General features: G+C 41.8%; 2 protein-coding genes across 8 annotated transcripts in view; one reads left to right on the forward strand and one right to left on the reverse strand.

Moving 5' to 3' along the window:
* The first annotated feature begins 342 nt into the window (after positions 1 to 342).
* On the forward strand, positions 343 to 2945 carry LOC6534097. The gene is made up of 5 exons (XM_039374544.2): positions 343 to 814; positions 991 to 1182; positions 1409 to 1776; positions 2107 to 2205; positions 2480 to 2945. The coding sequence occupies exons 2-5, from the start codon at positions 1005 to 1007 to the stop codon at positions 2798 to 2800; spliced, it is 966 nt and encodes a 321-aa protein (XP_039230478.1). The 5' UTR covers positions 343 to 814; positions 991 to 1004; the 3' UTR covers positions 2801 to 2945.
* A 72-nt stretch (positions 2946 to 3017) lies between these two features.
* LOC6534098 (serine-rich adhesin for platelets) overlaps positions 3018 to 20006 on the reverse strand; it is a 112762-nt gene continuing 95773 nt past the window's right edge. For 4 of the 7 annotated variants that reach the window (XM_015194952.3, XM_015194953.3, XM_002094748.4 and 1 more), the window contains 5 exons: positions 4800 to 7240; positions 4603 to 4731; positions 4120 to 4534; positions 3779 to 3919; positions 3018 to 3714 (listed from right to left, as the gene is read on the reverse strand). In XM_015194952.3, the coding sequence (XP_015050438.1) occupies positions 3566 to 3714; positions 3779 to 3919; positions 4120 to 4534; positions 4603 to 4731; positions 4800 to 7240 (3275 nt within the window). In that variant the 3' untranslated portion in view covers positions 3018 to 3565. Of the gene's footprint in view, positions 3715 to 3778; positions 3920 to 4119; positions 4535 to 4602; positions 4732 to 4799; positions 7241 to 16847; positions 17002 to 20006 lie in introns of those variants that run through there. The other 3 variants (XM_015194954.3, XM_015194955.3, XM_039374541.1) reach the window with 3 other exon arrangements.

Below are 20006 nucleotides of genomic sequence, written 5' to 3' on the forward strand. Positions count from 1 at the left end.
GTGACCTGTCGGTATTATTAACATTAAGGTTTCTAAATTATGGCTTTACATGCTTTGTTTAGAAATCTCAAAATCGTTCAAACTTGTTTCCCGGTTTCTTTGGTATTTATTATTCACTGAAAATAACTGAACTTCAACTTAATTCAGTAGCAAATAATAATGAAGAATATTTTTTAATATTAATTAACATTCATTTGATACAAAACTAAATTTTCTTGAATAAGTCTCAATTACATTGTTCAGGGCTGGACGAGCCACTAAATAGTTGGTAAAAATGCGTTGGCAGCTCCGCCACCGATCGAACGGCACTGCCAACACTAACTGCTATACTCTTGCGTATGTGTGTTTCCTTTATTGTGTGTGTGAGATCCAGGGGCACCTCAAGCACTTGCGCTCTCTGAGAGGGTTTGCATGTTCGGCGAATAGTAACCCCCGCTGATTTGCGAAGAGAGCGCACTACGCCTCTGGCTTTCAGTTTGTTGTGCCCCTTTTATTTTTATTTATTTCGCCGGTTTATATTCTCCACCCGTTACCGATTCAAATGTCCAGGTAATCATATCGGGTCAGTCTAGTACTCCTGCGTTTTAGAATCAAGCCCTACTGCCATTTGAAATTGGAGCGCTCATTTGCAACTGCATCACTTGTTGGCAGCGACACGACATCGCAGCGAGTTCCCAGTTGCAAAACACTAGCGACAGCAGCAACTTCCGCGTGCACGGCAGCAACAAGCGGCTCAAACTGCAGTTCAACTAGCGAAAACTCGTGATTAAAGCACTGACATAGATTCATTAGAGCATATTTAAACACAATTCAGGTAAGTTGAAAGAGAAGAAGATCTGGTTTCAGAGCAAATAACTGTTGTTGCAGGCAGAGCAGCGACGCAAAGTCGCGGCAAACAGCTGTTGCACGCACAGGCGACACATGTTTCGGTTTCAGTTTCGGTTCTTCGCTACTTTCTCCTACTATATTAATTAAAACTTGCATATTTAGTTTCTATCGATGAAATGAATACACGACGTCGGTCCATAGCTTCATCACCCAACGTTTACGCTATCAATGCCAAAATCTGCCATTTGGTGGAACAACATCCGTGTCTTTACGATCGCCACGATGACGACTACTTGCGGAAATCGACTGTGAAAAATGCCTGGAAGGAAATATCCAGTGAGATGCGAAATTCGGGTGGGTTATAATCACGATTTAAAAACAATTCAATCTCTATTCTAACAAATTTCGGGTTAACTTGTGTAAGTCAATTTATTTCAATTTAAAAATTCACTCTTCATATGAAAATATATCTTATATTTTTATAAGCGCTGAAGTTGCTTTGCATGTTAAAACTAACAAATATCTAAAATGTTACGCATTGGTCATGTTCTGCTCTATTCACTGTTGTTAATCATTTCAGTTAAAAGCTGCAAGGAACGTTGGCGCAACATTCGCTCCAGCTACGCCCGCTCCATTAAGGTGCACCACGGTGCCAATACGTACTATCTAAACAGCGAACTGCAATTCTTGCAAAGGCACATCACACCCGGCGTTCCCGTTCCCCTCAGAGGTCGTCGGTCAAGAGCCAGGGGTCAGAAGGAGCACGTCGAAGGGGAGCTCGAAACTCCCGTTGAGGCAATCCTCGAGATGGTGCACTCCCCAAGCTGTCTGGACTCGGAGCATGCGCAGAGCCGTCACAGTACCGACTCTGAATCGGCGAAGGAGTCGGATTTGGACAAGAACTCCTGGTTAGGCCGTGTCAAAAAACGTCTGCCTTCGGAATTTGAGGTGGGAGCATTACTCAGATGCATTTTGCTTAGGCTTAAAATTACTGCAACCTCATTTAACATATTTCAAGCTAAGACATGATTTTTGTTAACATATCAAATGAAACACTTTAAAAATCGTTTAAACTTATAAAGAGCTATTAATATTATCTTTTTAGAACAAAGATAACTTTATGCAAATTAATTTAGAGCACATTTGTTAACAAAAACTATTATAATAGCTTAGTATATTCTTAATGTAGTTAGTACTTCTTAATGAGTCTTAGATTATTCTTTAAAGTTGAAATTTAATGCTTATAGTTTTAATTATGCATTTTATTTCTTTCTTCAGACATCCAACTGCAATATTGAAGCATCGTCAACCATGGATTTCGAGGACACCGTTCCTGCAGAAATGCGCACAGAGAGCGAGAGCAGAGAGGAGGCCAAGGTGGGAGCAATTATCAACTGCATTTTACCTACGCTTCACTTAATTGCAACAGCGTTGTTCAGCATAACAAACTATATTCATAAAACTTCTCTGATAAATTACAAACATGTATCTTTAAGCAAAACTTTCAGGAAATAACGTTAAATTATGTTTCCTTTTGAATACAATTATTTTATAGTATAACAACTTTTACTTTCATTGCAAAGTATCAATCTTTAATAGGCTAAATTTTATTTATACTGCGTTTTTATGATTTCATATTTTCTTAATGCAGACATCTACCCGCGATATTGAAGCACTGCCAATCATGGATTTCGATGACGCATTCCTGCAGGGACTGCGTCCCGAAATCAAGCACATGAACTTCCACCAGAAGCTGTACTTCAAGCGCCGTGTGTACGACCTGCTTGGCGAGATATTCCATTCCGAGGAGTCTGCCTCATCGAGCCACCCAGCCCAGCCGCATTCCAAGGAGAAGGTGAATGGGACGCTATCCACAACCACATCGTCACCCTCCCCGGCGAATCCTCTGCAGCACTTGGGACTGATGTTGCAGCTGCCCAAGCGGGTGGCCAAGGCACCCAAAGAATTGTAGCAAGCAAACTGCTTCAATCGACTTATATCGAATTTATGTACAGTACATAAAACCAATAATATTTTAGGTTGTTTTAGGCATGTTCCCATAATGTATAAACAGTGAAGTTGACATAAAAATAAATAAATAAGTTTTTTAAAAATTACATAAGTCTAAATTTTTGTGTGCCGGGAATTAATACAAACCAGAAAGTTACAAAAATTACATTCAGCACAAGTAAGGTTAATTTCATATATGTTGTGTGTTTATTTTTAGCAAATACTTTTGTATACGTAAACATTGTTTTTGTTGTTCTTTAAATAAAATAATAATTATTAAAATAATATACATGTATAACGTTCCCGTATAATTTATGGCATAAAATATAATTGTTTTTTTTTTCGTGTCTTTTGTTGAATAATAAAATGTGTATAAGGAAATAGCGCTGCCCGATTGCAGGCTTCAATTTGTTTTAAAGTTTAAATACGTAAATTAGTCTCGATTAGTAATATGTACAATCATCGATCAGTTAAAGGTATGTAAATAGGGCATCAAAGAGTTGTAAGAGTTTAAACAATTGCACTTTAAATTAAATATCTATAAAATTAGGCATACAATTAAAGGTTCGTTTAAATGCAAAACAAATCGCTCGCAGCATTGATCCATCGAATTGGCAAGACCCCCAAGGTTAGACCGGTTAAGGGGTAACCAAGCTAATTGGCTTAAATCTAACAAAATTGTGGCGCATTCTTCCCCATCGTTGGCATTCTATTTAAACCATCCTATCTAGGCGAAACAAATCTTGACCGGTCCCAGCGGCAGTTGCTTCATATAGTTCCAGGCATCCACACGCGTCATCCGCGACGTGGAGGCACCATTGATGCTAAGGATTTCGTCGCCATTACGCACCTGGTTGGTCTTCTGGGCGGCACCACCTGGTTAAGATACAAAACCTTCATTAATAATCGCTTGTAGGGCAGGATGACAAATTAACCTTACCCATGAACACCTTTTTCACAATTAAGGGACGATTTCCCAGCGGCGAGTCGAAGCCTCCTTCGATGGAGAAACCCAGTCCACAGCTGTCCTTGACAATCTCCACACAGCGAGCACCTCCTCCACTGGCCGCCGCATCCTCCGCTATAATGACACGGGAATCATTAGAATAATTTATGAACATAAGATTTTTTGATGTAAGCACTAGGGGACATCAAATTAATTGGAAAAGTATTTCCATTTTTTTAATAAAAAAAAGTATACTGCACATTATATAAATATATATGGCATTATCCGAGTATTTTTAACAACAAATGTATATTTCGATTTATGGAATAACTCACCCTGTGCACGAATCTCCGCTGCGATGGCATTCCTGGCCTCTGCCGCCCGTTCCAGGAGCTCACTCGTGCTAAGCTTGGCGGCATCTCCGCGGGACAACTGCCTCCTGGCGCGGATACCCGCGATGGTGGCCTCCGCATCCTCGTCGTGCAAGCTCGCTGGCTGCGGCGGACTTACGGATCCGGTGCTGGGAGTGGAAGCCACTGGCGCTTCACCAGCCTCATTGGACACCAGATCGAGATCCAAGTCCAGAGATCGGGAGGCCTTGTGGTAGTTCCGCTTGCGTTCATAGTCCAGTTCCGTGGGCTTCTCATTCAGCGAGCTCAGTGATCCCAGGGAGGATCGTTTCTTGGTCAGCGCCTTCACCACCAGCGACTCGGATCGGGTCACCACTAGGACTACCTCAGGTCGGGGTGTCTGTTGAATATTAATTAGTTTGGGTTAATAAAATGTATTACAGATAAATTTGCAAGCATTTCAAATACCTTTAGCACACTGATGGACTCGCGGTGCGTCAGTCCGCGCATGCTCATTCCGTTGACAGCGAGGATTCGATCACCCTTCTTCAGACGTCCATCCTTGGCAGCTGGCGTGTTGCTCAGGATCTTGTGGATCTGATGGGTATTCAAACAAGTTAAATTAAGATCAGTCTTATAAGTGAGAAAGGCGTGTGTTAACCCACCGTGATTTCCTTAGCCTCGTAATCAGAACCGCCGGCTAGAGTGATTCCGATGCTGCTCTCGGGATTATCCCTCTGCAGGACAATGATGAACGCCTCTGGGGTCTTTAGTGGAGGATCGGCCTCCTCGACGATCTGCTGGACATCCTGGGCGGTGATCAAACTCTGGTTGCTGCCCAGCGAGGAGAAGCTGCCGAACTCGGTGGCCGTCTCCTGGGTGGTGCTCACGTTTTGGGTGGTGGAACTAACGCCCGAGGAACTGGACGCCAGCGAGTCCAGCGAGGAGAATCGCTCATGATGCGGCTTCTGTGTGACCTTATGGATTATAGGCGAGTGGTTTTGGGTTTGAGCTTGGGCTGCAGCACTTCTTTCGAACTTTTCGCGCAGTTCGGCGGTGGTTTGTTGCTTAAGAGGTTCCCTCTTCGCGGATGGAAGCAGTATTGGCAGGACCATGGGTTTGACCTGCTCCACTTTGGCCGTAGCCTGCTGGTTGGGATCTCCCTTGAAGCTGGCCTTGCGCTCCTCGTCTATGAACATGGCACTGATCTTGGCAGGCGTATCAGATCGCCGGCTGCTGTCGTCCGTATCCGAGGTTAGTTCCACATAGGCGGCCACATTGATCAGCTTATCCACTACCAGTTGTTTGCCCAGTTGGATCTGCTGCTGCTGGAGCTTATAGCTGGAAATGGGTTTCATTCTACGATTGGCCAGGGAACAGGCTTCTCCATCGGTGCTGTCGTTGTCCTCCTCCTGGCCACGACTCTTGGCACTGCGGCACTTGGCCGAGGCCAGAATACTTTTGCGACTGGAGAGCGCAACGGCCTCGCCATTGGCCACCTGGCTCTTGAGAACCCGCCTGGTCAGATCCAACGCTGGCGTGCTGCCCAGGGAACTGCAACTGGCTTGAGATCCGGCAGAAGATCCTGACGTTAGGGTAGAGGTGTTGGAACTAGCTATCGAAGTGTTCGTTTCCGAACTGAGTGTTCTGGTTAGGGCAAACTTCTCCGGTGGAGTGGCCACCCTAGCCGTGTGCGAGAACACCGAATCCGTATCACTTTCCTGATCCAAAGGAGGTGGTGGTGGTGGCATCATCATGCTTCTCGGCTGGAGTGGTGTCAGCGATGTCCTGGGTGGTTTGGCTGGTGGCTGGGAGAGCTGTTGCTCCAGCGGTCTTCTTTGATTTGTGGTGAAAATGCTGCGATAGTTACTTGCGGCTCCTCCGGCGCCCAATTGGTTATTCCTATTGACCGTACTGCGATGACTCTCGCCCAGGCCGCTATCGGTGCTATCTTCTCCGCTGGCTGCTTTCACCTGGCTTTTGATCTCCGGCAAATCCAGGATGGGTTCCAGCAACTGGGGTCTCTCCGGGATGACCAATCCTCGCAGCTTCGACAAACTCCTCCTTCTCTGCTCTAGGATATTTGTAATGGCTGCCTTTCGGTTGGCCGCGTCTCCGCCTTCACCCGAGAAACTGATCCTTCTCTCCACTCCCGCGGAGTACGATCCACCGTGGCTTCTTCTCGGCAAAGAGGCGTAGCTCGGTGTGGGCGTGGCTGTGTTCAGGGAATACATAGAGTCGGCCACGTGCAGCTGGGGCAGCTGTTTGGCCAACTGATATTGCCGCTGAACATCATTCAGATTCTCCACACTCATTGCGCGAGTTTTCAGCGAAGGAGCCGCGGATGCTGAGCAACTGTCCAGAAGATTTTCACTGCTCCTGTTCAGCGGCTTCCGGGAGAAGGAGCTTGAAATTGGTGCTGTAGCCGGAGCTGGCGGTATGGCATCCAGTTCGTTGTTAGACGAGAACATGGCAATCTTGTCGCGCACCGATTTCTCCGACTTTTCATCCTTGCGCCAATCGCTGGGCTTGCGGGGAGTACCACCACTCAGAGATCTCTGATAGTCCCTGGTTAAGCTGGGTGCTGGCTCCACGTTTATGACCAAATCCTGGCGATAGACTTTCCGGGGAACTGTGGCTGGTGGTCCCGTTTTGGGAAGTGGCGGTGCAGAGGACTCATCCTTTCCGCCATTCTGTATGTCGTAACTCAACTCGGTGGTGACCTTCAGTGGGTGGCTGTGCATGATCAGTGGTTCGCTGAAGTTGGGTGGAAACTCATGACCATCGGGCGGCAGGCGGGAATAGGTGGGTGGTGAGGCGTAGCTGAGGTAATCCTGCACCAGCAGCTGTTTCGTGGTGGTTGCCTGATGCAGGTGGTGCGTTGCTGTCGTCGTTGTCGTTGTCGTTGCTGTGTTGCTGCTCAGCAGCTCCATTTTGCCGGGAATCAGGGGAGCAGCAGGTTTTGTGGTTGCCGCCTCAGTGGTTGTCTTCTTGATGCTGCTGCTGTTGCTGCTGCTGATTAAAGTTGCTGCCGGGATGTTGCTACTGGCGTTGATGCCGCTGATGTTGCTTATGTTGCTGTGGTGGTTACTGAGGGTACCAAGATCTGCAAGAGGATTGGGAGAGAGAGCGGGAAAGGTTCTGGTTAGTCAAACATAAAACACGGGGAAGTAAACAAGTGGACGTAATGCAATCATTTATAATCACAATAGGAATAGGATCTTTAAAAATAAAACAATTAAATGTTATGCTAAGTTAATCAATAGGTTATGTACTATTTGCAGCTAGATTATTTGAGAGTTTGCAATTCAGTTCTTTAAGAAACAAAAGTTAGCAACATAAGGGGTCTATGCAAACATCCTACATTTCAGCCAACTATAGGTAATAGGAATTAGAGTAGTGAGCTGTTGGATAATCGAAAAGAAAGAAAAACACAGAAAAGATAAATGTATTAAAAATCTATTCAAAAGGCCACTTTCAGCACAGACAAAAATCATTTGGATAATAGTCAATTAGTTGTGGGGGGAGAGCTCTGTTACAAAACCTAAATAATTATCCATCCATCCATCCCAGGCAGCAAGCCAGCAAAACTTTCGCTTACAGTAAGCCCCCAAATAGTTGTCATTATGCGCTAACCGGAGACGAGAAACAAAAGCGAATCTTACGGATGCGATCCCAGCAATTAAAAACCGCAACAATAACAAGAAAAATTGGTTAAACGCTGCGGTTGACAGAAGCGTTTCTAAAAATCGCACAAAACGAGAAGAAAGAGAAGGTTCAAAGGGGCGGAGACAAAGATTTAGCCAAACAAATTATATGCGAAGAAAACAAAACTTAGAAAACGAAACAAAAAAAAGGGTTTTCCAAAAAGCGAAAGTCGCCAAAAGAATGGTAGCGATTCCCTCAAGCGAAGAGTTGACAAAAACCTTTATGCACAAAATTAGCCAAACTCTGCTGCCTCATTTTTCGCATGTTTTTCTGGGTCACTCGGGGGTGTTTTGATGGCCAATTTCTATTTAAATAATTTATGGCTTACTTAGGAAGAGTTTCTAATGACAGCGTTTAACTTTGATTTGCTTTATGGCTCTAAATCTAAATGGAATCCGTCATAAATGGCAATACGGGCCGGCGGCTGAGAAATGTTTTTGGACTTGTAACAATTTGCATAATTAATTGAACAAAAAATGTATAAACAAAACGAGGCTAAATTACATTAAAATGGAAAACGCTGCGTGGATTTTTTTCCATTTTATCTCTTACTCTTTCTGCCTTTTGGCCACACACACAAAATGTTAATGAACTTTAGCAAATGTAAAGTTCGCGAAAAATAAAAAGAGAGGAGTAGCAAAAAATTAAAAAACAGAAGAATTGTTTAATGAAAAGAAAGGCAGGAAAAAATCATGTTTGCATGTGCCGAAACCAAAAAAATGGTTATGGCTGAAAAAATAATACAAACTGAAGAAGTGCGTGAAAAATTGCAAACTGTAAAGTCAAGGGCCTACGAAAGAACTTTGACCTTGGTCATGAGAGGAAGATTCAGATTATCTGTGAAGGTGGAGGAATTCGTCATGATAATTTTCCATATAATGCTTGGGATCGCGTTTTAAGTGCTGGTATATCCACAATAGCTTTAAATTTGCATACTAATTTTTATAGATTTTTTGTGTTCAACTTTTAGACTCTTGTGTAATTCCGCCGACTTACAATCACTTTTCCTGTTGTCCAGTTTTCACAAGACTGTCGGTTACCAAAAAATAAATATTAACTCATCGAACTGTTTGCCCAATGAGCCATATCGACGCCATATCCCCCAAGTGAGTCAGACAACTAAACTACGTCATTCGATGACGGAACTTCAGCCCATCCAACGCACCTGTATTATATCACCCAATTGCATATATTTCCCATTGAATTCGGCTACCAACAATAAACTGATAAACTATGCAAGCACCCGACAAACAATTGTAATTATTTACCGATCGAATCTTCCCGTAAAAACCATAAACAGCTGTTACTAGAGGTTTAATTAATCAAATTGGGTAAGAAAATATCCGAATCTCGCCTTTTTGAACTATGATGTCAAGCGATTAATCTTCGCCCAGCAAGTGTAACATGAGTGGAGTGTTTGGTATTTATGGGTATTTGAATATTCGAAAACTCGTTGCTTATCGAGTGCTAATCGAATCGCATCCACTTGGTGTCGGAGTTAAAGTTCAATCTTTGGCATATTTTCGTGTTTTTGTTGGCAAAAACCATTCGGCCATTAAGAAAAACAATTCTAAATAAGATTTCATAATTTACTGTTATTTATTTCCACCCTTTCCCAGATCTTTAATTTTATTTCACATTAGCACCCGCTGAGAAATGATCTGCTCGGGTCTGGGAGTTGGATTTAATTGTAATTTTCAGGGGGTCTCCAAAATCCACGGGGGATTCTGAGCCAGCAAGTCTGTGTGAAAGGTTGCTGATACGGTATTCTTATAATGAGTGTTGCCAATTTTAGATTGGGAGTTCAAATAAGTGAAAGAGGTGGTCGTGTGGAGAGGTAATTTCATAATGAATTCTTTTCGGGGAGTTACTGCAGTTCGAGGTTGGTGGTGGCGTAATTTTATTTACTCAAATTTAATTATTTGCTTATATTACCTTCGAGATTTGTGATTCAACTTTATTTTTAAAAAGTTACTCCTTAACTGGACCTGTTTTTAAATAATCAAGTCTGCTTAATTGAATTCATTTAATGACTTCCTTTAGTTCACATTTCCCCATCTATTTTATTATTCCAATGGATAGCTTCAATGCTGAGTTACATTCTCTGGTCATTGGTAAATACTCCACTGCATTGGCGTGCTAAAATATCATTTAGTTCTCGGTACTTGACAATTTCAGTTCGACTTCTTCGGCATCTTTGGTTCTTGCCCCTGTTAATTCACCTGGTCTTTCATCAAAGTTGTCTCGAGCATTTCCGTGCCACAAAACATGCCAAAGTGTCGTCTTTAATTAGAAGTGAAACCGAAGAAAATAGACGAGTGGAAAATGCAGAAATGGAAGACAAAGCAGCTGAAGAAGAAGCCGCCGGCCAATGTCAAGTTCTGTGGAAAAGCGCGCAGTGGCATAACTGCAGTTTTCCTATAATAACTTCCGCTATGCGAGAGGCTCCCAGAGCGCCACCTACAGTTGATAATTATAAATGGCCTTTTCCCGCGCGAAAGATTTTCCCACAGAACCGATGAAAATCCTGTAACAAATTGCTCGCATTTAGCGAACAAAATGCTGCCTTCTTTGGGATCCCTCTTCTCGTTCTTTTTTTCCACATTTTTCTTGCCCTTTTTTTTGTAGTTGCGGTGGGAAAAATCTGAGCTTCGCGATGTGGCGCGTAGCTAAATAATTGAAATTAATATTTTCAGTTGAATTTTTATGCTTTTCAACAAATTTCTTTAAAATGAAAACAGTTTATCGCGTTCTGCCCTTTTGTTTCGCACCGCCGTCGGTCTTCTTTTGACGTTCCAAATTGAAGGGAGCCAAGAGTGGTTCAAAAATGCGTAGATTGGTAGCCCGCAGAATTTTATCCTCTCGGTCTCCATTCTGTGGTCGCTTTATCTGGTTCCTCTCCTTCTTCTGATCCCCATTCCCAACCCCAGCAATTTGCTGAAGTGGGGAAAAGAAAAAAAAATTGTATTTCCCAACTAGCGAGCTCCGCATATTTCATTTTAATTATTTTATTAAAGTCTCTCGGGCGAAATGTGCAATTATTTAAAGTGTGTTCGATGCTGAAATGACGGATTGACGGCTGGCCTAAGGTGGTTATTATGATCTAATGCCATTTAATGATCACTATCCACTATCCAATATCCACTGCAATCCGTTTGCATAATCATAATCTCCACCAGCTGACGACTACTGACGACTCACACTTGGCCGGTGTGTGTGCCAAAAATAAACTTCAAGTTTTCCTTGGATTCTTATGTGTATCTTTGCCATCTTCACGTATATTATACCTGCGCCCTCCATCTCGTCACATCTGGTTTTCAAAATTGTTTTGTCATAAGAGCAGCGCCAACGGCAACAAGGGTTAAGAGGAATGCAGAGTAGCAACAGCTGCTCGAGCTGTAACCAGTTAGAACGGCGGTGGTATACGGTTTATTGTGTATAAAATGGATAAGGGTAAAACGAGGACGAAGGATATGGTCGACTGAGCGTGTTCCCAACTTTCAAGTCTTCATTAGGGAGGAGAAATGGAAATGCTTTCGAAATGTAACGACTCACTGGCAATAACAATAGTTGGTAACAACGAAATAAAAGTTTTTTCAAGGAAGAACTTGACTCATTTTGATATTCTTATACTACGAAATATTTTCATGTTGTATTAGTCAGTAAGGGGCTACCTTTTACAACGATTCTTTCTTTTCCATATGTTTGTCACAGATAACTAATTTTAACCAACAATAATATTTATTAATAATTAGCACTTTTAAACTGTCTGTATCGCCGTTACTACCCGCATGCCCCACGAATACCTTCATCATCTGGTTGTAGGGCACGTTAAGAAATGCGCAAGCCATTTCTTTATTAAATAAAGACCAACAGCATGTGCAAGATGGCCAAGAAGAAGCAGCAGTCAGAAACCGCTGCTCAAGACCAGGTCCAAGCCGCTTATCTCCTCTTTCCCTCCTTCCTTCCCCTTAACCCCTAGTTGCCCCTCCCCCGCCCTTTTCACACCTTGCTGCCGTTTTGCATTTAATGTGTCATGGTACGATGCAGTTGCCGCTGCTGCTGCTGCTGCTGTTGCATATGTTGCTGCTGTTGCATATGTTGCAGTTGCAACTTGCGGCTTATGCTGCTGTTGTCGTTATGTGGCAAGCGCCAAGTGTTGCCAACAATGAGAGAGAGTGGGAGAGAGCGAGCTGGAAAAACTACTTCGATGCAGCGAAGGAAAATGTGTGTTGCCAAGAAAAATGTGCGCTTAAATTGCAGCTGTGGAGATGGAGGGGAGGGGGGGGGGGGTCGGTAGGATGGGGAGGGGACAGGTGGCAGAGGGAAATGAAGTGTGTGCCGTTGCATAAATATCGAGCTAAAGTGCCACAAACGAGGGCGGGGTGCAGGGGCAGTCGCCGTCTGAGGTCGAATCGCAGCTGCCACACACGAAGAACACTCTACAGTAAAGCATCGCTATAAGTTATTTATCTCTTTCACCTTGCTTCTAGTAAAAAAACAACGAAATAACTGCCCCAAAAAAAATCGTTCTTATTTGCTTAAAAAAAAGGATTCATCTTCCTCTGAAATAAATATATATAATGTAAAAACATAAATAGAGTCCGGTTTTTATCATAGAAGCTTTATTTTAGAAGCCTTTTAAAGATCACCAAAGCTTAGTTTTGTTAGCTTTTACACTAGGTTGCGTTAAAGGAGCTCCACTGTGGCTCACACACATAGCACACATTAAAAGCCGGCGGCGACTCTTTTCGAGAAGCTCGCGGCAAACTTGACTTAAACGCATTTTTTGCTGTTGTTATTGCTGCTGCTTGCATTGTGGTTGTTGTTGCTGCTGTTGTTGTTCCCCATTTCGCAGCAAAGGCCTCCAGGTGCGTAGAAAAATGAGGGAAATGGGAAAAGGGGGGCACGGGGCACGGAATGTGCGGCAAGAACGTTATGAATTATTTGATAGTTGGGTATACATATATCAGATTTTTACACGGAATATATGCCTGCACACGAGCACATGGGGAAAACAACTAATGCACAACAGGCTTAGGGAAAATAATGGAAAACGTAATGTCGTGGAAAGCTCTATTTATGATTACGTTAAAAACAATTGAGAAAACATATAACCTACGCTTTTCGATTGAAATGAATGTATTTTTTGCTGAGGTTTCAGTTCCCATGGAGCCTTTATAGTTTCAAGAAACTAACTTTGCTATTTCACAACGCTTCCTCACATACGAAAAGATCAATTTCCCTGGAATTATACGATCAGCAGTCTAACGAAGAAATGCATTTGGTCCATAAATTAGTTGTAGCCCAAACTCGGCTTGTTGTTGATCATTATGAGTATAACCCAATAAATCTTTTTGCAGTTAAAAAGTCATTTAAATAAGTCCAAGATCCAAAGACGAAATTAAGCCCGAAAAAAGCTAATTAAAATAATACCAAGAAATTACGGAAGCAACTAATTGGCTTCAGTGGAGATTACTGAGCTTCTTTTTTATTATATTTTCTGCTTTAGTTTTCGAGTGTGACATTTGTGTGGTGCTTGTGGTGCTTATATAACCCGGGCAGTCTGGCGGTTTTTTATGAGATAGCCGAGCCGGCTTAGATGATGATGATGATGATGATGATGATGAGTTGGTACTTTTAATAACCCCGACTTGGAAATGCTTTGAATATGTCAAGAACCGTAGCGGCGGCCAGAACTTTTGATCTTCGCGTGGAGTGGAGTTAATTTGAGTGTGTTTGAGTGTTTTGTGTTTTGGCATTTCAGATATGTATGCTGGAAATGCAATCGGCACAATTAAATGTTTTGCACAGTCCCGAAGAAGAATGGCAACATGGGTTAATTACTTGTACCCCAGAGAAAGGCACGCTCCGCTGCACATTTTAAGTGGAAGCCCAGGCACAAAAGGTTCAAAACTATTAAAAGTGTTTCTGTTCTCTGGTTCTGTTGCTGTTGCTTTTTCTGTTTCGGTTTCTGTCCCTGTTTCAGTATCTTTGGCTTTATCCGCATCTGTATCTCTCTCTGCGTTTCCTCTGCGAGGAGGAGTGCACTCGATTGTGGCATGAACCGTACAACCTACCACCTGTCGGAGTTCTGGGCCCCCGACTTTTTGTCTGGGGTGCGATCTTTATCGGGGCAGGGCCCGTCACCTGAAGCTCGACTCTGAGGATTTCCAAGCGAGTGAGCAGAAGATTTCGAAAAGTAACGAACTAGAAGTTGGAGACTCTGCATTGTTTTCTTATCAATTAAAGCGTGACCTTTGTTGTGGTTTTATCTGAATCACTTGGGGAATTAGTTCGGCCAGCGAGTCGAGAGCCGGGCTCCTTTATGGTCTAATTAGTTGGAGAAATCTACTGGATTCTTCAGGCCGATGACAGACCTTTTCGGGTGCTCGATGATCACTGCCAATAAATTGTGCCTTATCGCTGAGAGGGTTGTGATAATTATTATGACACCATAACAATATCAATTAGGTAATCAAGGGGAAAATATCTATGAGCTGCGCCGCGGGATCGAAGAAGCAACAACCTCTAATTGAGTCAGAAATCATTTTTAGATCCCCAGTAAATAATATTGTGGACAACAATTGAATTTACAACAGTTGGATTCCTCTTTTATTGGCATCCCGCACAAAGATACTGTGTCGACAGGTGTCCGAAATATTTGTATACCTTTCGATTTATTCAAGTGTCTTTGAATTCGTTCGTTTCTTGTCTGGCAATAAAAGCAAAGTTGTCATTAACAAGAGGGGGAAGTGAGCAAGCAGCGCAATCGCAATGGAAATACCGAGCTTGTAAATGTATCTGACGGATACCAAAAGTGTCAGTCAGACCAGACAAGTGTTACACGCGAAGGCGAAACGTCCACGAAAAGAATGATAACAAGTGGAAAAGTACACAAACAGATCGGATAGAAATACAATATGGTTAAGAGGGAAACCAAACTAAATACCGAGTGTTTCAATTCAAGTGATAATGTGAATGAACAAACGCGATTATCGTATGACAGATTTGGTTTCAATACCTCTTCTTTCCTCTAAGGTCAAGTGAAGTCAATTCAATATTACAAGAAATTAAAAAACATATCCATATTATAAGAACACTAGAATATTATTTATCTAAGAAGGTATTCTTCTTTCCCACAAAATCATCCTTTCGATGGATCCCACCAGAGTTATATTTATTATACTGCCCGCTCCACATGCCCCACATATCTCAAGATCACATCAAAATATATATCGGAGGGCATATCGTGTCCAGACCTTTGATGTGATACCGATTCCGTTACGGATCCGCTTTCTGGACTCGTTAAAAATGCCAGGCACAAAATGCCCCAGAAAAGAAATGCAAAAGTTGTATAAGAAGCGACAACAAATAACTTCAAGTAAACCTTATAAAACAATCTCAATTGGTTCGCTTTTTGGGGCTTTGGTATTTCACCCCCCGCCCCGCTTTTCGTTCGCCCCTTTTTGCCAAATTCTCTTTAATGTGAAATTCGCAATTTTCGTTGACATTTGCAAATTCTTGTCACAAAAAGCGAAAAATTTGTTTCAGGCGAATTTCAACTATTCAGCTGCGGCCTCTTTTTCGCATTAAATGTTGGATTTTATGGCCGGACTGCTGGAGTTGCATTTAAAAGGAGGCTTGCCCCTCTCCCCTTCGCACTACCAAGTCACTGAATCGCTGCTTTTCATGCAAAAAATTGAATGAAAGCTGGCCAACGATGACAGACAGCCAAGTAGGTGAGCTTGAGTTGAGTGTTTATGGTGCATTTGACACAGCAAATTTGCTGGCAAATCGCATCAAATATTTATGTTAATTCCCCCTCAACTTCCCCTTTCCACCGATTTAAATGAAAGTAGTTCAATTCGCTGGCAAAAATGTTTGTCCATGGCATACAAATTGTCTCCGAACTCTTTGTTAAAGAACTTTTACTGGTCGTTCGGTCGGTCGGTGAAGGAAATGTGTCACAAATGAGCAGGAAAAGAAAAGGTGAGATGGTGCAAATGGGGAACGGAGAAGGCCAAGAGATCACTAGAGAATGACAGGGCGAATTTCCAGCCTCACTCAAAGGGACACTGAAAAATTAACACTAGCACTCACGATAATTCATTTTTATCAAAACAATTGCTCATTGGATTTCCTACAAAATATCCTTGCAACCAAAAATATTTACTAAAAATGTAGGTAATTAAATAAAATAAAACCTAATAAAAATACAAAAGTAAATTGAGTTCACTGACGAATTACACTTGTGCTTTTGTATTTTTTAAATAATTCCTTGATGTTTTTCTCTGTGCATTTGGCACGGCTGGCTAAGTGTGAAAGGTTGTGTTTGTCATCTTCACGCTCGCTAACAAAGTAAATTGGAGTAGAAACCAAGTTAGTGGGTTGCCCGCTGATGAGGAAAAGGGGAAGTAGATTTTCGCATCAAGGGAAATCGTTTTCGCCAACAATGGAATAGTGGGGAATAAGCCCACTGATCCAAGGAAGAGTTCAATTGGAGTAAAATTAGTGAGGGAAAATGCGATTTGGACAAAGTCAGATACAATTTTAATGCAGACATTGAATGTTCAAAAAAGAAAATACAAAATAAGTGGTTTTGTCCCGTAAAATAAATAAATAAATATTTTATTCTTTGAAGCTTCCCAAATAATTAAATTTATGCCTTTACAACTTTAAGTAAAGCCTGTACGGAAATGTACAGCTTCCTGACATTTGAAATATTTTTAGTTAAACCAATCATACTCAGATAAACATTTCGTACAAAATTAATTTGGCACAACTGCTGTCTTTATTCAAAATACTCGTCTGGTTTCTAAATACTTTTACTCTCCGTTCTTTTTACGCGCGTTTCACTTTGCATTTCTTGGCGGAACACCGTTCATTCACCAGAGATCAAATGATAAAGAACTTCCTGATTATTTCCACTCGAACATCGATCTTTCACTGATGGAATTTCCCAGTAAGATTCCAACTTTGTTTTTTAACTCCCCATCGCTTACCTGCCTTTCTCTCTAACCGCTGATCCGCTTTGAGCACTTTCGTTTTTGCATGGATTCCACAGACATATTTCAGAATTGTTGTTAAAATATTTAAACAGTTTGCTTTCTGTTTGCACTCGAAGGTTGCTTTTATATCTTTATATATGGGCCATATTTTGTCCGAAAATTGGCTTGCGTCTAGTTTTGCCTTTTAACATTAACAGTCAGTCATTTAACAGTTATCAGCTTTTGGCAAAACTTAAATAATTTGTTATGTTATGTTAATTCGTTGTATTATTATGTGCGTTTGAGGGAAATTTCACTTTGCGGCGCTTGTTGCCAAACTGGCAATCATAAACAATCACGGACAATTTGCATTGCCTGCAATTAATTGTTGCGCTCGAATGCGCGCTCAAAAGTGAAACGGAAATGCCCGAAAATGGAAATCAGAAATCAAATATACGAAATGTAAACAGTTTGCGAATTACATTTGCAATTAAATTAACGTTCGATTTCGACTCGAGCGTTACGTTACATTAATTATGGCGCAACGTGAATGAACTTGGCCAAAAATCCAACTGCACACCAGTTACATACACTATACATACACGCATATGTATATGTATTTCGCGCGAACAGAACGAAACTCACTTCACGGTCAGCTAACGAAACTTGACGAAGGCGTGGGATCCGATCGAGTTAAGTGTATCTTTATCTCACAAACACCCTCTGCAGAACGTAGTGCTCGCGACGATCGCTGAAAGCGAACTGATCGCGCACTCGAGCTTGAGACATCTGCGCAGCCACAGCGCCGACTTCGGCTCTTGGCGTGTCCCCCCGAAGAAAGCCGAAGAGAGCCGCTCAACGACGACCAGCTGATCGGACTCGAACCGATCGCAACTGCAGCGCAGTCTTCGCCTTCGCCGCTCTCTTCTTGCAATTCTCCTGCTTCTGGCTTTCTGGCGGGGGCGGGGGGTTTTAATTGTCTGGGCGGCGAGCGATCGCATCGGTGGCTTAACTTCATTATGATCATTATGATCAGCATGTGGCTGCTGAGCCTTCCTCTGCTGTTTACAAGCCGATGACAAATTTGTGATAAGAATTTTGGAGAGAATCTGATTTAATTAATTTGAATGAGACGAGCCAAGTGTAATGTGATACACAGAAAATTATTATCAACTTATCAATTCTTTTTATTTTGTTAAATAAATCTTACCTTTTTTTCATTTTTTAAGGGGATACTAATATGTTTATTATTAACTCTGGATAGCTTTATCAATTCTTTATATTTTATTTAATCAATCGTAGCTATTTATTTTATTTTGTAAGGGTATTCTTCAATAGAACATTCGCTCTTGTCAACAAATATTAAAATAAACCATGCTTTACCATTATTTTTTATTTGAATTAATTTATTGTTCGCTTTGCATGTGAGAAAAAATTCCGTATGCCTCGATTCTTTTCAAATTGTCGAGCGACAGGCGGTGCTTCAAAGCGTTATTTATGGGTGGAAAAATTGAAGGAATCAGAGAAAATATTTGCGTTTGCTATGCAATACTTAAATTAATTTACGACTTAAAAATATTTGTGCTTTTCTTTGTTTAAGAAACGATTGAGTCAATTGTTTTGTTTTCCATCTTATGAGTTCCCAGAATATGAAAATGGGTGGGTCAGAAACCAAGAATTCGAGATTTCTATATGGGCTATTTGCCGGATTTATCAAATAAGAACGCCCTACACTTGGATAGATAATATTCTTATTATAATCATCACTTGAAAACCGTGGGAATTATCATTTCGAAATCATTTTGTTGACCTTGAGAAGTTAGAAATCCAAAAATCTTCTATTACAAATGTAGTCCCTAACAAGCCCACGTAGCTCGGTGTTATTTAAATTGATTAACCAGCGAAAACTTTTCCACGCTTTGTATTTTTCGCTTTCAGTTGTCTAGTTGGCCACCACCAATTTCTGGCAATTATCAATCCTTACTGCCAGTTATAACACACGTTTTCTTTACCCACCCTATGCCCACCACATTTTATTGCCCAAATCGAGGCAGACAATTGCCAAAAACATTTAAATCCAATCGAAGTTCGTGTGGTTTTTATTTTTTTCACTCCACTGCGACCACGAAATTCTAGATATTGTTTAAATTGGCTGACCCGACGTACTTTAAGTGCCAAAAAGAATAGCAGAATGGAAATAAAAAACAGCTCCAATTGCCTTTTGAGGTGTTTCATGTTGTTTCGGACACGCTCCATGCTCCACGCTCTCTTTGGCAGTGGTAATTTTTAATTTGATGATTAATCGATAACCGTCGGCGACTTCGGGCCATTGTACTGGCCCAAAGAAACTGGGGAACAACAATCAACCAGCTCGTGGTGATTGCATGTGATTAGAATTTTTAATAAGCCATCTCCAAAGTATCGAGCTCGGGCTCAACATTTTCCTCGAGAGTCCCGCTGCCCACACAAAATTCTCGGATAGAGATCTCGATCTCTTTGAGTATTTGGGATCACTCAATGATCATGAAGATGACGCACAGTTGGGGTCCGAATATTTTCACCCGCTATAGGAAACGGGGAAAAACTGAAAGTGCGTTGAAAACTTTCACTTGGGTTCCTACAGAATATTGCGCAATAGCACCACGACCTTTGGCTAATCATCGAACGCAGTGGAAAACTTTCTTTCCCACCATGAGAAAATATGAAGAGTTTCTCGCCCAGAGAATTCTAGCATTCCCAATTGTCATTTATCATTTCGAACATTATTTTCCTATTTTTGAGTTCTGTTTTTCATTTGATTCCGTGATTGACGCCTTAAATGGAAACCAAATGTGGCCCACACCCGAAAGTGCTGCCTTTTCTATTCGTATTTTATTACTTGGACTAATGAAACAAGTGTGTGAAAATGCAAAACAGCTGCAAAAAATCGTTTCCTATCCCGCCAGACCTTGCGCTCAATTTTTTGCGACCCTTCAATCAGCGAACAAAATCTGGCGCCAGGGCATCGCAGGCAAAACAAATCAATCAAATATGGCAAACATTGTAAAATATGTCGCATGGCCTTCTCCTGCAGCGCCCCATCAATTTTTTTCCTCTCAGAAGCTGCGGCGCCAATATATTGCGAATAAAATGCAAATTGCGTCAAAAAGCTTTGGCGGCACAACTTGAAAAGGC

This window comes from Drosophila yakuba, chromosome 3L (genome assembly GCF_016746365.2).
Source record: "Drosophila yakuba strain Tai18E2 chromosome 3L, Prin_Dyak_Tai18E2_2.1, whole genome shotgun sequence".
Lineage (NCBI taxonomy): Eukaryota > Metazoa > Arthropoda > Insecta > Diptera > Drosophilidae > Drosophila > Drosophila yakuba.

Coding starts and splice junctions, on each gene's coding strand:
- LOC6534097 (XM_039374544.2), top strand. CDS start 1,005: ATGAATACACGACGTCGGTCCATAGCTTCATCACCCAACGTTTACGCT. Junction 1,183..1,408: donor CAGTGAGATGCGAAATTCGG/GTGGGTTATAAT, acceptor TAATCATTTCAG/TTAAAAGCTGCAAGGAACGT. Junction 2,206..2,479: donor AGAGCAGAGAGGAGGCCAAG/GTGGGAGCAATT, acceptor TTCTTAATGCAG/ACATCTACCCGCGATATTGA.